The sequence below is a fragment of the Bombus flavifrons genome, chromosome 2 (assembly GCF_040668555.2).
Source record: "Bombus flavifrons isolate JBK064 chromosome 2, iyBomFlav1_principal, whole genome shotgun sequence".
NCBI classification, from domain to species: domain Eukaryota; kingdom Metazoa; phylum Arthropoda; class Insecta; order Hymenoptera; family Apidae; genus Bombus; species Bombus flavifrons.
The window spans coordinates 19,255,823-19,274,032 of record NC_138443.1 but is presented as its reverse complement, the minus strand read 5'-3'; the positions used below and the strand labels follow the sequence as shown (position 1 = coordinate 19,274,032).

Genomic DNA, 18,210 nt, shown 5'->3' with positions numbered 1-18,210 from the left:
AATACCATATTAACGAGTCTGCGGAATAATCCAATGACAGTGTACGAATATTTAAAAGAAATTAATCGTTCGAGATAGTACTCGTACAGTTTCAAAAAGATCGCGTGACAAAAGTACATATTTCAAATGATTTGATTAAATAGCTCAAAGTTTTTCGGATATCGACTGTTTTCATCGAACTTGAGAAATTATTACGACAGTTTTATTTCGCTCGAGTCTTCGACTTTTGCTTTTGTTTCTTTATCGCATATTTCCGAGTTAAAAAGAAAAGTGCCGAACTTTGCGTAAATAAAAAAACTGTCCTTACATGAGTCCAAGAGAATCGCTAAGGATAAAGTAACATTATGTATCTGCTGATATTTTTTATGTTAAACTCAAGCACGAAATTACACGGTACACTTTCAACGACATTGACGACCATTTGTTCATGCAAACTTTAAGTTATTTACAACAATACGTATAAAGACCAGTTGCAATGTAAAGATACGTACACGTAGGAGTAAATTGTAATTTTTAAGTGTATTTACTACTTTAAAATGGTAATTAACTTATGTAAATCAGCGAGAATGTTTCTTAGCACTGTGATTATATTTTATCAGTACCAGTTACCAATTAGATACGAACAACGACTAACGAAATAGATAGCATAATTAATACCCACTTACAAACATGCATTCTACTACGTGCGAGTAAAGAGATATTTTTTATCCGGTTGAACGATCTTAGTTACGATTACGAAATATGGAAGAGACGGACGCTATTCGCGCTAGTATCGCGCAATTATATCATTATCGTTCGATATGACGAAAATTAATCGAATCGTTTTGCACATTGACTACGATCGAAAGCACGAAAGAACTACGAATTCGGACGATTCGTTAAAAAAAGGTGTCGTTTAATCAAAAACAGCATCGCGACCGATATGGCGACGCGGAACACGAATCGCTGCCGCTGAAAATCGCCCGAGAGTATTTATACGTATATTCTATAGGAGTGTGATCGATGGCTTTAGCCACCTTAATTCGAACTGACATATTTCAGATGTTCACAGGAGCGAAGCACGTTTAGCGCCTTCGTTTGTCTCTTACTTTAATTTAATCTCAGCCTAAGAAAGCAAAGTGCCATCTATTCTTACCAACGTCGTCAACATCGAGCCCTTCGCTACTTTCCAGGATTAGTTGGGAACAGTTGCGTTCTTTCTAGCCAAATACGCGTTTCTATGTTTTCAAAACCAAGAGCCATAGTTAAAACGAAGGGACGAGAAGGGAAAGACGCGTTTAAATGCAAACGACAGATCGACGTAGAACGTTTCACTGAGACATCGAAACACCATTTGATTAACATTTTCATCGCATCTGGAAAGTTTAGAGTTCTTAGAAAATTCAAAATTACAAATTTTCATTAAAAACTTTCGCTACCGATTTGCATAATTATACCGTTCTGCTGCCTCGTACCGTACCACCGACGCAAGATTAAACTTCCTTGTATGTTTCGATCTACTTTTCTTGACATTTATCCAGTAGATTTAACTTCGCACGCGTTTATTTACATCGATAGAGTAGCAATTAATTAAAACTTTTATGTCACGATCGATCGTTAAGATCACAAGCGAAGATATCGTACCTATGAATTTGATCTATGCCATGGAATTTGAACTTTAGATTGCATTTTTGTGCCTTGTATAAACTATTGGAACTTGACTTGTGCCTGCACACTGTACAGTGCACACTCGATAGCGATAGTCATCGTGGATAAATGTCGTAGACAGTGAACCTATGGGACGAATGTGGGTGCAGGATCCCCTTGAGTCTAAATCCTTCGCTCGTCCACACAAGAACTTACTTGCGTACTCTTATCGCCGTCTTTCGCCGATTCGTTAGTCGGGTTACCGTCTATTTCTCCTAATTTACACTTCGCGTAATTGACACAAACGAACACTACTTACGATTCGTAAGGTACTAAAAATCTATCAAGGCTGAAAATATTTCGGACACTAATGATACTCCTAATTTATAAACGCGATGTCAAGGCGAAGATTACTCGCAACGATGTCAGGCACAATGTTTCCAAGGACGTTTATTTGAAAATTCAGGTTTCTTTCGCGTTCGTATCCTATCCACTTGTCAAGCTATCCTGCGACTCGATCCACTTATCGACGTGTGTGTCACGTAAAATTACACAAAAGAACAACGAAAAAGAATAAAAAAAAAGAAACTTTATTTTTCTTCTAACACTTGGTTTTACAATCTACTTCCGAGCTCTAAGCGTGACCTTTTAAGACTGAAGCTCTTATGATTTTTTGACTTTCGATCGGATCCGATCACTTTCTTTTGTCATCCCTCAACATCCCCACCGTCCATGCATTTGCTAGGCGTCCGCGGCCGTTGCCACGTGCTCTTTCTTCTAGAACCTTCGGTGGAAGGACCGTTGGGATGTTGATGGTTCATTAGACACTTCAGCGATATATATTGTCGCCGAGTGCCACCACATCTTTATCTCCGATTTTAAAGTGAGCCGGTCGTGACATGTGCGTGAAAATTATTTTTTTTTGCTGTTACCTGAATTCTCTGTTCTCAAGAGCAATTAACTTCACAGGGAATCTCGCACCGCTCTGTCTTCGCGACCTTATTTCTCAATGTATGTATCTATCGTAGTTATGATATACAGTTAGAGTAACTGATGATTACTGAACGAGGAAGAAACACCGAGTGATAAGCATTCCCATTACTAAACAGTTTGGGAAGGTTAAACCGATAATACAAAATATTTTTAGAAGATAGTCGCGTATCTACATTGTCAAGGAAGTGGTCGGGCATTGTTGGCATTGAAATCTAAATATTCAAAGACTTGCAAACGTAATTTATGAGCGTACCATTAAAGTTACGATAGATAAAATATAAATACATGTACATATAGAAACTTGGATATACGACATCAATTTTAAATCAAACCGCATTTTTAAAAGTAATACGGCTGAATAAAAGCTAATTGACGAGAGAATGAAAGACGGACGAAGCGAGACGACTTCGATTCGAAATGTCTCGTTGCGCGCAACTTTATTCCAGAAATTCGTTCGATTCGAGAAATTCGTTCAAATGTAATTTTCGATAGAAATGTCAATTTTATTCCGCTATTAAAATTGATCGCGTCGTTGAGCGCGACTCGATCCTATTCCTACGTTCATTCCACGTGTTGTCTTTACGAAGTACCTTTTCGAACGATTCCACGTAATAATATACACAACACGATCATTTATTGTTATTTTCACAATATTCTATTTAATGGATTCTCTCAGGTTGAATTTTGTTCGACTATTTTAAGTTTAACGTTAGTTGTGATCTATTTTTACTTCGCTACTAATACGATCTACTGTCAATGATGACACACACGCGAATCCGCCACAAAATCCGCCCCGATTCAAGATACGCGATGCTGGCGAATCGCAAGGCGTCATCGTTTCCAGACTACAATGTTATCGTTCGTCAACACCGAATCTGTAGTCTGAAACTACACATCGCGATTATCTCGGTTCGATAAATATTTAACTGATATATGGAGCGTAAAAAAGAAATATACTCCATTTCACCGCATTGTTATTTTTGTACAAAAGATTCTCACCAAGTATTGTTCTCGCTATAGTAAGATTTCACGAAAATCGCTCAAGTCGCTTCTGGAGCAAAACCTCTGCGCATTCTCTTTTTATCCAAAGTTTGTCGCCCGTTGATTTTCACGAGACAGAAACGATTAACTTCGTTAAAGCTGACTGAATGCCGCCACGCGAACAACGAATTTACAAAGACTTCGTCTTTCATACTTTTGTTTAATCGACATGCTGGCGTGAATATCGTTTAAGTTGAACTTTCGATATTAAATGGCGCTACATAGTTCGAATAAAAATCCGTCATATTTCGAAGATTCTATTTTATTTGTAAGATTCAACGTTGCATTCGAATAAGCGAATAATCAAGATTTTATTGAAAATGTTAGATAGGAGCAACGCTTTCTCGAAAAGAGAATATGTGGAACAAAATGTTACCGCTAGTAACATACCCTGCACAAAGCGAAAACGCGTATGTTTGGTCTGGTGTATCTCTTTCTGGGATAGAGTCATATGCGATTGTGTCGTACGCGAGCGCATCGTGCTAAATCAGTGATTCCCAAAAGGTGCGTCCCGGAATAAAATTAGGTGCATCGCCGCGAAAGAGCGAGATACTTTTTTCTTCTTTTTTATCAATGTGTGTATAAATGCCTCTTTCGAATAAATTCTAAAATTTATATACCACGTACGTCGCGATGTCTCTACGTTTTTAAACATGCGCCGTGACCAAAACAAGTTTGGGAACCACTGTGCTATATCGCTAAGTCTCACGTGCCCCACCATCAAAATTATACCATTTTGGAATATATATAAAGAACTGAATTTCACTTCTTGGCTAGTTTCGACCTTAAATTCAGCACATCGCAGTAACATTTTACGAGATCGGTTTCAAACATATTTTTCCAAACATATTTACAGATCGTTGTATTCGTTTATTCGGTGAGTTTTTCAAGAACGTCCCGTGCCACTCGCCGAGTACGATCAAGCAAGAATAGCTCGCCGATTCGAATTTTACTTGCATTGGCCATACATCGGTTCATCCATAATCGCGAGACCCGTGTTCTTGCGTACGGTCTACGTTCTGCGCCTCGTAATCCTAACAAAGATACGTATAAAGCAGTTTACGATCTATTCGGTTAAACGCCTTGATCATTTGTTACAATCTGCTTAGAAAATTCCTACGCTTTTTATAAGCTTCAAGTATCGACATAACTAGAAAATAATGGCAATAACGAGCAAACTTGTCCCTTTTCTTTCTGTTCTCGCATTGTTCGATTATCGTATTCTCTAAACATAGGTAACAAGTGCATGACACTGCAAAAAAAAGCAAGGAATATATTCCTGATAAAAAAAAGATCACAAAAGTGCAGGTAAAATGGTAAATAATTCACGGTCTATTTATAAAGCATGAGAAATAATATCTTATAAGACGTATACATATAATATACCCGCATACATATTTATTGTTTCAAATAACATTCCGTCTCGCTAACACTCACTATATATCTCATATATATTTTCTTTCGTCACATAGCCAATTAAAATTTTCTTTGTCGTTCCAATATACTTGCAGTATCGCTATGTATATTACGAATTAGATAGCTATAATTCGAACGAAATTACAAGATCTTTCACTTGCCTGAATAGTTTGCAGAGCAAAATAAAAGAAATTTGCATTCTCAGGTATCACGAGAAACGATAACGTACGAGTGCATAAATAATCGATGTAGCGTGATCGAAAATGTGCATAAAATGTGGCGATTCATTGCACGATACAATAGATGTCAGCCACGATTCGAACTATACGAAGAGCCTTAGACGAACGGTAAAATCAAATCGAAATTCTACGTGTCAACGTTTTCATTTCACCGGCGTCATGGTCGTACTTTGAGACATTTTCGGTTTATAAACGCTTTATACGTCAATAGCAATTTCCTTCCTGTTGCTTCGTCGAGGCGAGGGATTCGACACTCGAGTTGTTAAAATATATTTTCTCTAGGCAATCGTTATAATGTGAAATATACAGTTATGATCGATAACTATATTGTTCGACGTCCGAAAGTTCGTTGGAATGTGCGTTTCAATCTGAAAGCAACCGTCTACAGATCATTGTTGCAACTAACCTGTATTTCTCGGAAAGAAGGAAAAATAGTGAGAAAGAAGAGAAAGAGATACGAGGTACTCGTAGATATAGGTAACGCGAGCAGCGAAGCAACGACGCGACAGGTGACGCGACAGGTGACGCAACATACAGACTGCCGAGAACAATACGTTTTATGAAAAAGAACCGAACACGTAGGAAACATCCGATCGTTCAAATATTATATTCAACCGCACCTATCGAAGAACGGAATCTTTTTAATATAATAGATTCTTTTGCTTTCACGCAAATCAAATGGAAAGTCGCTAAAACACGTAATGCTTTAAAATACAAACCTATGTATATGTATATGAATGTTCTGTTTCAGTAGTCATCGATAATTATGTGGGACAAATGCAAAGCGCCGCTTCTGCTTGTAATATTGTTCATCGTTGCAGGTAAGGATAAATCTTGATAAATTTAACAACGATGTTCGCAAGACTCCGCAAAATAGAAAATACCTGAATCCAAAGTATTTTTCTTCCTCTAATGATATGCTATACGTTTTAACGTTAGCTCGCGCAATTGCATCTTACCAATTGTAAAATATTTAACAACAGATATATTTAACCATAGGCGATGCAAATGACTGCGTGCCTCGAAATTTTGGTCAGGGCAGTATCGTATGCGTTTGTAATGCAACCTACTGTGACGAACTACCGGATAGCAACCCCAAAGTCCCAGAGAACGGAACGTTCTACTGGTACGTTTCGAGCAAAGAGGGTCTCAGGCTGAGCATGTCACAGGCGCGGATGGGTTCTTGTCAAAATTCCAACACCGATACTGTTCTACATATAGATACATCGAGAAAATATCAAACCATCTTAGGCTTTGGCGGTGCTTTTACGGACTCGGTGGGAATAAATATCAAAAATCTCAGTGAGGCTACTCAGGACCAATTAATTCGGTAATTAAACCTCGATAAAGATACACAAACGGATTCACGTTTTAATTATGCGTTTAAATTGTCTACAATTTATAAGTAAATGTGAAAATGATCGAAATTTGTGTTATTTTTATTTTTAAAGTTACGAATTATAAAACATCGTTGAAAAATTCCGAAAAGTGAATATGAACAATGATGGACTTGTAATTCTTAAAGAAATTGATAACACGATAACGTTTGCTTCTTGTATGTGCGACATGATTTGAAGTAATTATTTGAACATGATATTACCTCGATCTAATTACGTATGTTGCTATACGTACAAATGAGCGTGTTTAATCGCTTGCAGGGCGTACTACGGTTCAACCGGGAGCAGGTATTCGTTAGCTCGAATACCAATCGCTGGAACTGACTTCTCTACGAGACCTTACACGTACGATGACGTCGCTGGTGATGTGTCACTGCAAAACTTTAGCCTTGCTCAGGAAGATTACGATTATAAGATACCATATCTAAGAAAAGCCATTGAATTAAACCCTGATGTGAAATTCTTTAGTGCTGCATGGTCAGCTCCGCCATGGATGAAAACTAATGATCGAATCAATGGATTTGGTAAGTGCGTTGATACAATATCGAGAAGGAGAAAAAATTGAAGAAAAACGATGGAAAAATGTATCCTTTTTATTTGAAAAGGAGCCGTTTCGAATAATTCCTTAAGCATGTTTCGTAATATATTATAATACTAATTTACAATTTATGTCTAGGCTTTTTAAGGAAGGATTATTATCAGGTTTATGCCAATTACATAGTAAAATTTTTGGACGCGTATAAAAGCAATGGCATTGATGTATGGGCCGTTTCGACGGGAAACGAGCCGTTAAACGCTTATGTACCTTTTGATCGCCTTAACACTATGGGCTGGACACCAGACACTCTCGCTGATTGGGTCGCTAACTATGCGGGTCCAACTTTGGCAGCGTCCACCCACAATGGCACACAAATTCTTGTTCTAGATGATCAGAGAATCGAATTACCTTGGTTCGTAAATAAAGTCTTCGAAGATAAAACCGCGAAAAATTACATTGTTGGTACGGCTGTACATTGGTACACGGATAGTTTCACTTCGCCAATATTATTGGATTTAACACACAATGGTTCTCCAGATAAATTTATTCTCATGACTGAAGCATGTACAGGTAAACTATTCAAATGCTATATCTCCGTAACAATTATGGAACAGTTTAACACAACGCTTGCTTTCTCTAACAACTGTTACAAAGAGATCGCTACACATAAAGAGCAAAAGTTTGCTTTTTAAATATACATATACCTATATCGAGTTTTTCATCCAGAAAAAAGTATCTAGTGATTTTAATTAAATTTCAAGATCAACTTAAATAATGTTTCCTTCGTGAAACGTCAGTTCCATAGACGTTCTGCAGTAACATTTCCTTTTTGAACTATTATATATTACACGTGATCAACAACTATATATAACGGTAACATCATTTTATACGCAGGTGCCGGAGCTTTGGATTATCCAAAAGTTTCCTTAGGTTCGTGGAGCAGAGGGCAGGAATATATTTTAAGCATAATACAGGTATGGTAAATGGTTACAGTTATAATCGTGTACGAGACATAAAGTTTCTTAATGAAAACATTGTACATTAAACACGTACAAAAATTACTTCTACTTATAAGAAAAATATTCCGTTTGAAGTATATGAATCATTGGGCGATTGGATGGGTAGACTGGAATATAGCTTTAGACACAACCGGTGGGCCAAACTGGATTCAAAATTACGTCGACTCGCCCATTATTGTAAATGCAGACGCCGATGAATTTTATAAACAGCCGATGTACTATGCTCTTAAGCACTTTAGCAGATTCGTCGGTAGAGGCTCCATTAGGATTTCTATCACCGATACGAACAGTGTTAAAGCTACAGCCTTCGTAACACCTTCGGATGAAGTCGTGGTTGTTCTATATAACAAGTAATCACAGTTTATTTTACAGAAAATTACGAAATAATTTACCAATTACCTCAGTTTTCAACATTGTTGGGATTGAGTTTAATAATTTGTTCACAAAATTTATTTTCTTTTACAGCGATACCCAGAAGAAGAACATCGTTCTCAATGATCCGAAAAGGAATCCTATTTGCTTGGAATTACCTGCATACTCCATGAATACCATAATTTATGCACAATAGAACTTGTAACTCGTTGATTATTAAATATAATTTGTAATATCGCCATATTGTATGTACCGATAAATGGCAATTACAACGTACGTTGTAACGCTAATATATAACATAATAAAACGTGCATCTCGAAATTGAAATTTTCTTAATAACGAGTCATCGAGTAACAGTCTATTATCTATTAACACGATAAAATGAAATTGAAAAATCTGAAATGTTCATATCTTCATCTACTAACTGAACTTTCCCTTTCAAATTTATCCAATCCTTATTTCACTTTAGCTATGTACATATTGTATATTATACCATATATATGTATTGTATCTATGTATACGTAATACAGGGTGGTTGGTAACTGGTGGTACAAGCGGAAAGGGGGTGATTCTACGCGAAAAAAGAAGTCGAAAATATAGAATAAAAATTTTTCGTTCGAGGCTTTGTTTTCGAGAAAATCGACTTTGAATTTTCGCTCGGTACGCGTGCACTTTATCGCGTCTCGTTATAACGGATCTCACTGTAGATTTAAAAAAAAATTAAAAAAAAAAAAATTTTTTTTTTAATTTTTATTCTATATTTTCGACTTCTTTTTTCGCATAGAATCACCCCCTTTCCGCTTGCACCACCAGTTACCAACCACCCTGTATATAATAATGTATAAAAATACATTCATTTAAATACAATGTACGTATATTAGGTTGTCCGAAAAGTTTCTTTCGTTTTATGAGGAAATAATAGACGCACAACGTTTTTCGTTTTATATTATTTTGTCGAATTACGTACGATCCATTTTATTATGTTGAGATAAACACCGCGACATTTCACAAACTTGGTTTCGCGTTTGTATGAAGGTGCACTGTTGTAAAAAACACGTTTACGAAAGAAAGACACTTTCACATTTTTTCACATTTTCACAGAAAAGACACTAATTACATTGTATAGGAATTTATAGAAGTCGATATGTAAACAAGCAGTAAAGTTATTATTATTATCAGCACAAGACAATTATTTACTCGGATGATACCGCCAAAAATTAGAAAAGAATCATTTAGAAAACACACAGATAATATATTAACTATAAGAGACAGGCGGGTGAAGATTAGATAGTTTACTTTTTTTGTATGCATGACAATATACAACATGCTTATATAAATTCGAGTGCCAATTAGCTACTATTCACACTTCTGCTTTAGTTTTTCACAAACACCATGAGACACGCGTGGAAGACACTTCTGCTAATTATTTTCTTCTTCAACAAAGGTAAGCTCTCGTTATTTCCTGTGAAGATAAATTTAATTTCTGGCGAACTTAGTGGAAATATTTTCATTCATCATAGGTATCGCGAATGATTGCGTGCCGTACCGTATAGACAACGACGTAATTGCATGTGTTTGCAATGCAACATATTGCGATGGACTACCAGATGGTAGACCGGAAGTTCCAGAGGAAGGTAATTCTTATTGGTATGTGACGAATAAACAGGGGCTGAGAATGAAGATGTTAGAACTAAAATTTGATAGCTGCGAAAATTTCCCTGTGGACGTAACGCTGACCATAGATAATACGAAAAAGTATCAAACGATTTTTGGCTTCGGTGGCGCATTTACCGATTCTACTGGTATAAACATAGCAAAACTCAGCCCAGCTACTCAACTTCAATTGATTCGGTAATCATTGATATTTACAGAGATAACGTGATCGATATTTTAAATATCCACGATACTGTGATATCTTTTTTCGGTAAAAGTTGCGCCATACAAAGAATGTACCCTATACTTGTATATAATTTTATTTTTCCATAAACCTCGTCGCATATCTCTTTTAAATTTATTGAATTTATCGAATTGAATTGTCAATTGAAATGTACGATCCTTTTTATTTTACATATATAATTACAGCGTTGAATTATTTATAGAGCATATTATGATCCAAAAGAAGGAAGCAGATACACACTGGGTCGTATACCTATTGGGGCGAGCGATTTTTCAGAAAGACAGTATACGTATGACGATACGCCCAATGACACCACGCTTGAACACTTTTCACTTGCGAACGAGGATTTCGATTACAAACTGCTATATGCAAGGAAAGCGCTTGAATTCAATTCCGAAATTAAATTCTTCGCTGCTGCATGGACTGCTCCATTATGGATGAAAAGCAACGACAACGGACTCAGTACGTATGCTAGAAGTGTGCTGAAACAAATTAGAAAATCAAAAAAAAAACGGTGCAACGAATGAACTGTATTAATGATAAATTCGTCAAATTAATCTAATAATCGTTGATTAGCTTTCTTAAAAGAAGAGTATTACCAAGTCTACGCTGACTATCTGCTAAAGTTCCTGGATGAATATAAAAACAACGGTATTGACATATGGACTATTACGACTGGTAACGAGCCACTAACTGCCTTAATTTTTAAATTTCCAAATATCTCTATGGGATGGGAACCCGAAACAATGGCTAATTGGATCGCTAACAACTTGGGTCCAACATTAGCATCGTCGCCGCACAATAAAACACTGATTTTCGCCTTTGATGACAATAGGCAGGTATTACCCAGATTTGTCGAACCAACGTTCCGAAATGAAAACGCAAAGAAATACGTTACCGGGACAGCTGTGCATTGGTATCAAGACTCCAATACTCCTGCAGATGTATTAGATCAAACCCACGATGAGTTCCCAGACAAATTAATTTTCATGACCGAAGCATCTGTAATAGGTAAGCCTTTCATGCGCACACGCTCACGTACGTAGTATCCTATGTACGAAAAATGCACACTTTTTACTTGTGAAGGATTGTAAAAAGTCGAATTTGCAAAATAATTAGTTTACGAACTTATATCGACATGGTACTCCTCGCCATAGGACCTCCAATATGGAACACTTCGAAAGTTAAATTGGAATCGTGGCATCGAGGTGAAAGATATATTTTAAGCATAATAGAGGTAAAAGAACCTACATGATTTTATGGTCGTTTTACTTGAAGAATATTTATCCTATTTTTAAATATAAAAGTTAATCGTTAACGAAACGTATTTTGCATCAAGTACATGAATCATTGGTCAATTGGTTGGGTGGATTGGAATTTAGCTTTGGACGAAACTGGTGGACCAAACAATATTAATAACAATATCGACGCCCCTATTATCGTCAACCCGAAAACCGATGAATTTTATAAACAACCTATGTATTATGCTATCAAACATTTTAGCAGATTCGTTGACAGAGGTTCTGTTAGAATTTCTATTACCGACACTGATACTATCAAATCTGCAGCCTTCGTTACACCTTCAGCGGAAAACGTCGTTGTCCTATACAATAGGTGAAAGAAATTGTTATTATTACTATTATTGCGTAATTATTTAACATAAAATGATGAAATGTTTATTTTTATCCCAAACAAATGTTTATCTTAAATTTCTATTTCAGGGCTACTTCCCCAAAATACGTAGTTTTGAAGGATGTACAGAAAGGTACACTTTGTTTAGAATTATCTCCGCAATCTATGAATACTCTGAAATACAAATAGTATGACTTCCTTACTTTATTATATCCTTATATTATATATTATATTAGTTCTAATTATAAATCGTTACTGTAAGAGATAAATCGAATAAAATCCCATCAGTGCAAATAAAAATATTCATGTATATAGTTCAACGTCATGTTCAATTGATGTAATCAAACTGTTATCGAAAATGTAGACCATTTTCAAAAGTTAATATCATATCACGAAAAATTTCATTCCAATAGTAAGATTACTTTATCGATACGGTCAAGACATCTTCGACTTATACAAATACCAGCTCTTTTATATTGTATGTTAAACTATAAGAACGCGAAAAATAGTTGTTTAAAGACGTATAATTATTGTTGTACGAATTAATATTGAAAGGAAAACTATTGAAATAACGTTCTAATTGAAATTTAACTGGTAACTGTTCTCTTTATTTTTTATTGATACAACATTTATATTCAAGATACATAAGCCTAGTGGTTTATGCATCTGGATAATATGTTTTCGCCCAACGGCCTATTTTTTTCTTTTTCGGATTTTCTCTTAAACATTTTGGTACATAAGCCGGCTGATGCTGATTTAATCTTCGTTTCGCAGCCGAGAAACCAAACTGCCATGGGTCACGTTTCTTATCAATAGGGCGAGTAGCGTTATCAATCATATATATTTTCTGCCAATGATATATTTCAGGCTGTAACCTATAAAGCAAAGGGAAATTAATGTTTTTATGTGATGATAATTAATCGTTTCTTAGTATATATAATAGATTATTTATACATATATGTACGTACTGATGTCTTGGTCTATTAGACATAAGGTACTTAAATCTTGATTCTAACCATGCTCTTCGTTCGGGATCAGTAATGTCAGCAACATATTTCACAGATTCGCCTAAGTATGGTTTCATATTTTCATTACTTCGTGCTGCAGGCATATTGATATAAAATGTGATCAATTTTTTTAAAACATCTTCGTTGAACCCTTGAATTTTTCCATCCTCTATTTTATCAAACAACATCGTTGGTTCTGTTATCCAACATATATTACGCGCAGGATTCTTATCTGCATATTCCCAATGTAATAAAGTGGTGTTCAACTGGTAAACACAAAAGGACCAATATTGACCGTTTGTCAAAATTGTTTGCGACACTAATGGATATATTATATCGTTGAACGTAGAAAAGCCTGAAATTAAAAAATGTAAGAGGAAATAAAAAAACATGTACAGTAAGATACATTGAAGTAACTTCGTTAAAAGAAATATTTATCGCATAATGTATTACCTTGATAACAAGCCTGCGATAACAACCAACCATAAGATGCAAAAATAGCTTGCACGGTAATTGCTTCTTCATCCTTAATCTTTGAATTAAAAAATAAATTATTTATATTGTGATAAGATAACAAACCAAATTCAGCAGGATCACCGGGCCAGAAACCAGGTATATTAGTTGCATGTTTGTACGAAAACTTATAAGTTAGTACCCTAGGATCAAATTTGAACTCAGGAATACTTAATTCTGGATTAGTAGAGTATATTGGAGAAACAATCTCCTTTAAAGGAAATTGATGTCTTAATTGTAGAATTGGAGAACCAACATATTGAACAGGCATATTTATTGGATCATTTGCATATTCTTTCAAATGTTCTATCTTCTCTCTTCTTTTTCTCTGTAGAGTCGGCCGTTCTATGTCACCTGCAAACCAAAATGCTTCTATTCTTGGTTTAAAATCTACTTCAGTTTCCAATAAATGTGGTGTCATCGAAGATAAAGTGGACAGTATTATTCGATTGATTTGGAAAACAAGTGCATTTGTAACAGCATCGTTTACCAATTTCTCTTTAATATTTTCTATTTCCTCTGTTATTTCTTGCTTCTTTCTGTAATATATATTTATGATATTAATTCTATAAATTATTTCTGTAAATGTAAATTTATTAATACTTTTGTCACTTAAGGGAAAATTATTATTATTATTTTTATACTTCTAACACAAGGCAATTATACTCACAATCTATGATTATATTCAAAAATAATAGCATTTTCTATATGATTTTTAATAGTTTGTACCAGAGCATCTAATTTTTCAGTTGTAATAATTGAATCGTAAAAGTACGGTAATTTATTAGAATTTGTAACATGAGTACGTGTAATGTATTGAGCATGTTCCAATGAATTGTATGGAATTTTTCCTTCTTCTAAACATAACGATTTCCAACCATAGTAATGTGGCATATTTATACCAATTAATTTTTCCTCTACAGTTTCTAATTTTTTAATTTTATTATGCCACTTTTCATGTTTACTCTTAAGCCTACCATGATAGGATAAATCCAAAATAGGAGGATATATTACATTTTCCGTATCATTCAGCGCGATACTCGCACATTTTCTTATAACAGTTTTTAGAATACTTGTAGAATAGTTTGGTAAGGATTTCTGTAGCCCTGTATACATGTTAAAAGTCGCTGAATATATTTCAATTATTATTAGAGATACAGAGGTTATGTGCAAGTCTTTAACTATATTGTACACGGTTTCCTGGTTATCGTTCACACATCTTTCTACGAATCTTATATTTCAATTAATAAATTATGTAGAATACTTTGTAGAAAAAGTAAATACTACATATAATAAAAATAATAAATTACAGGAGATATACACACTTGTGTATATATATACATATGTATATGTGAACTTATATCCATCAATCTCTAACCCTCTCGTTTCAGGTACCGCTTATAGGCGGCACTCGCGAGATGACCTGTGGGTATGAGTGTCACTTATAAGCGGCAACCACACGATAAATCCTAGGTTCGGCACCCCATATATCGGGCATACACCAACGCCATCTGTAGTCAATAATATATTTTTTCGTTATCGGCGGAACGTTTTCTGTTGATTTTATTGATATATTGGATTAATCACTTCTTAAAAATTACTCATTGTTGAAACAACATCAAAAAGTTTTACGCAATATATTTCAAACATCCAAACGATCGTATACTGTTTCGTACTAAAAAATCTGTTAAATCCATTGACAGTGAAGCGATATTTCATATCGTTCCCACGCACACTGTGCGCATTTCTTGTGCGCATTTCTTGTGCGCTCCTCAGTCCTTCAGTTCAATCCTTCAGTTCAGTCCTTCAGTTCAGTCCTTCAGTTTAGTCCTTCAGTTTAGTCCTTCAGTTTAGTCCTTCAGTTCAGTACTGGCAGTACTTCGGCGGACTGGACTGCCGAAGCGAAAGTTAAAGTTGGTTAGTGAACAAACTCCTTTGGTCATTTACGAGTCAAAAATATATAAAATCTTATATATTAATATAATTAATTTTGTAACCGTAGAATCTTAATCCTGTTAAAAGTAATTGTTAAATTCTTAAAATGTTAATTTAAATATACATATTGATTAAAGTAGTAATTTTTAATCTTATATACGATATAGGCATCCCGCTAGTCAAAGTATTCACTTAATGTGTACTTAATGTGTCATACCTTAACGTCAAAATAAAGAAGTTAGTGAAGTTTATGAGGTTAAGTTAATTGAAAAATTGAGTTAATTGAGTTAATTGAGTTAATTGAAAAATGTCGAAACCAAGAAGAAAGAAGCCGTTTAGCGGTAAAGCAAAGAAACAGCAATTGCAAACTAAGAAGCAACGGCAAAGTTCGGCTTTACTTAGTATGTATGCACAATATAATAATGAACGATACGTTTTATGTATTACATATTCGAATAATTAATTTTATGTTATAATTAGCAGGTGAAAGTCACAGGGGATACAAGGAAGATGACATAAATTACTCTAGTGATCATGAATATAATGCTATACAAAGAATTAATAAACAGCCAAGAAATGATAATTCTCTTAGAAACAGATATACTTTACAATTCTTTCAAGACAGTGAAGAAGAAATACTAAAACGAAAGAAACAATCCAGAAGTGCTATTGTACCTTTATCTCTTAAAGATCAAGAAGTTTCAAATAATTATTTTCCACCTGAAATTGATATGCCAAAAAGGCCACCATGGGACTTTAATATGTCAAAAAAACAATTAGAATTGGCAGAACACAAGTATTTTACTGTAAGTAATTGTAATATACATTTATGTTTGTTGAGATAAATTTAATATTGGCTTAAACTTTTAGGAATATCTAAAAAACATGGAAAAGTTAAATACCATCAGTTACTTTGAATTAAATTTAGAAACTTGGAGGCAGTTATGGAGAGTTCTTGAGATGTCTGATATTTTATTAATCATTGTTGATATTAGATATACCGTTTTAATGTTTCCTCCATATTTATACGAGTATATAACGAATGAACTTAAAAAAGACATGATTTTAGTATTGAATAAGGTTGATTTAGCACCTCCAGCTTTAGTAATAGCATGGAAAGAATATTTTCATACCATATACCCAAAGTTACATATTTTGATGTTCACTTCGTATCCCACTTATAATTTATGTGGAAATAAAAGGGATACAAAGGGAATGAAACAAAGGCGGAGAAAGGGAAAACTTAAAATGGCTGCAGAAGGAGCCCAGAAATTGTTGGATATTTGTAAAGAAATTGTTGGAGATAATGTGGATTTAACTTCTTGGCAAGAAAAGATTCAAGAAGAAATGCAAATGGAATTTGATTTAGACGATGCCGATCATAAAAGCAATATTACTATAGAAAAAGGAGATACAAGTTATATCAAGCACGAACGTTATAAAAATGGAGTTTTATCCATAGGATGTATCGGAACTCCAAATGTTGGAAAATCGTCCTTAATGAATGCATTAATGGGTAAGCAGTATTTTTTATAAGAAAATTGGAATTTAGAAAGTGACAATGTTTAAACATTTAAATGTCATTTGTTAAATATCTTTCATAGGCAAAAAAGTTGTTAGCGTGTCACGTACACCAGGACATACTAAACATTTTCAGACCATATTTCTTACAAAAACCGTTTGCCTCTGTGACTGTCCAGGATTAGTATTTCCATCTACAGTACCTAAACAACTACAAATATTAATGGGATCTTTCCCAATAGCTCAAGTCAGCGAACCATATACAACAATTAAATTTCTAGCTGAGAGAATAGATTTACCAAAAATACTTAAATTGCAACATCAAGATAACGATGATACATGGAGCGCTATGGATATTTGTGATAGTTGGGCTTTTAAACGAAACTTCTTCACTGCACGAGCTGCTAGATACGATTCTTACAGGGCAGCTAATTCGTTATTAAGAATGGCCCTTGAAGGGAAAATTTGTATATACGTATATCCCCAAGATTGGAGTCTTAATAAAGGTAATTGTCGTTAGACGTTGGCATAAATAATTTACTATTTTTAAAATAATCTCTTTCTATCTTGTAACAGAAAAGTTGGAGAATCATCCAGAAATTGAACTAGTTAAATGGATTCAAGCTAAAAATAAAGGCGAAGATATAAGTGATACGAGAGGAATATACATTTCGTCCGAAGATGAAAATGACGAACAGAAACTCTCAGAAAATCGAGAACATGAAGAGCAAACATCACAAGAAACATCCGATAATTCTGACTCAGAAATATCGCACGTAGTTAACAAATTTGAAGCGCTGTATACAGATATATCAGAAATAAATCCTTAGTTAGTTAGTGTTTAATTAATATTTTATTTATTCCTTTGAATACATGTTATATATATATATGTATGTATATGTCGGAGATGAAAGGACATCGGGGCTTCCCTTTTGGTATGTTGGGAAAAACCCCAATACCCTAGTCCAGACTTTTACTATAGCTACACTTAAGTAATAAAATTAAGAAATAGTTTTAATGTTTTAATCCGATTTTATGACGATGGACTTGGGCTCGAAGTGACA

General features: G+C 34.7%; 4 protein-coding genes across 11 annotated transcripts in view; 3 read left to right on the top strand and 1 right to left on the bottom strand.

The window, feature by feature from the left end:
* The window catches only part of LOC138187467 (lysosomal acid glucosylceramidase-like), a 36,295-nt gene extending 27,414 nt beyond the window's left edge, over nucleotides 1–8,881 (top strand). For 2 of the 8 annotated variants that reach the window (XM_069128334.1, XM_069128343.1), the window contains exons 2-8: nucleotides 6,067–6,136; nucleotides 6,315–6,645; nucleotides 6,974–7,236; nucleotides 7,389–7,820; nucleotides 8,145–8,224; nucleotides 8,345–8,619; nucleotides 8,735–8,871. In XM_069128334.1, coding sequence (XP_068984435.1) covers nucleotides 6,082–6,136; nucleotides 6,315–6,645; nucleotides 6,974–7,236; nucleotides 7,389–7,820; nucleotides 8,145–8,224; nucleotides 8,345–8,619; nucleotides 8,735–8,837 — 1,539 coding nt within the window. In that variant the 5' untranslated portion in view covers nucleotides 6,067–6,081 and the 3' untranslated portion in view covers nucleotides 8,838–8,871. Of the gene's footprint in view, nucleotides 1–4,419; nucleotides 4,538–5,324; nucleotides 5,424–5,611; nucleotides 5,777–6,066; nucleotides 6,137–6,314; nucleotides 6,646–6,973; nucleotides 7,237–7,388; nucleotides 7,821–8,144; nucleotides 8,225–8,344; nucleotides 8,620–8,734 lie in introns of those variants that run through there. The other 6 variants (XM_069128307.1, XM_069128324.1, XM_069128298.1 and 3 more) reach the window with 6 other exon arrangements.
* A 1,098-nt stretch (nucleotides 8,882–9,979) lies between these two features.
* LOC138187518 (lysosomal acid glucosylceramidase) lies at nucleotides 9,980–12,470 on the top strand. Its single transcript, XM_069128421.1, has 7 exons — nucleotides 9,980–10,085; nucleotides 10,162–10,492; nucleotides 10,741–11,000; nucleotides 11,115–11,549; nucleotides 11,696–11,775; nucleotides 11,878–12,152; nucleotides 12,260–12,470. The coding sequence occupies exons 1-7, from the start codon at nucleotides 10,034–10,036 to the stop codon at nucleotides 12,357–12,359; spliced, it is 1,533 nt and encodes a 510-aa protein (XP_068984522.1). The 5' UTR covers nucleotides 9,980–10,033; the 3' UTR covers nucleotides 12,360–12,470.
* A 280-nt stretch (nucleotides 12,471–12,750) lies between these two features.
* Nucleotides 12,751–15,111, bottom strand: mRpS30 (mitochondrial ribosomal protein S30). The gene is made up of 4 exons (XM_069128365.1): nucleotides 14,361–15,111; nucleotides 13,631–14,229; nucleotides 13,139–13,532; nucleotides 12,751–13,045 (listed from the first exon to the last, which is right to left on the bottom strand). The coding sequence occupies exons 1-4, from the start codon at nucleotides 14,804–14,806 to the stop codon at nucleotides 12,829–12,831; spliced, it is 1,656 nt and encodes a 551-aa protein (XP_068984466.1). The 5' UTR covers nucleotides 14,807–15,111; the 3' UTR covers nucleotides 12,751–12,828.
* Nucleotides 15,112–15,566: 455 nt separating this feature from the next.
* Ns4 (Nucleostemin 4) lies at nucleotides 15,567–17,976 on the top strand. Its single transcript, XM_069131869.1, has 6 exons — nucleotides 15,567–15,711; nucleotides 15,793–16,026; nucleotides 16,109–16,431; nucleotides 16,496–17,141; nucleotides 17,230–17,652; nucleotides 17,723–17,976. Exons 2-6 carry the CDS (start codon nucleotides 15,933–15,935, stop codon nucleotides 17,974–17,976), a joined length of 1,740 nt encoding a protein of 579 aa, XP_068987970.1. The 5' UTR covers nucleotides 15,567–15,711; nucleotides 15,793–15,932.
* Nucleotides 17,977–18,210: the final 234 nt, after the last annotated feature.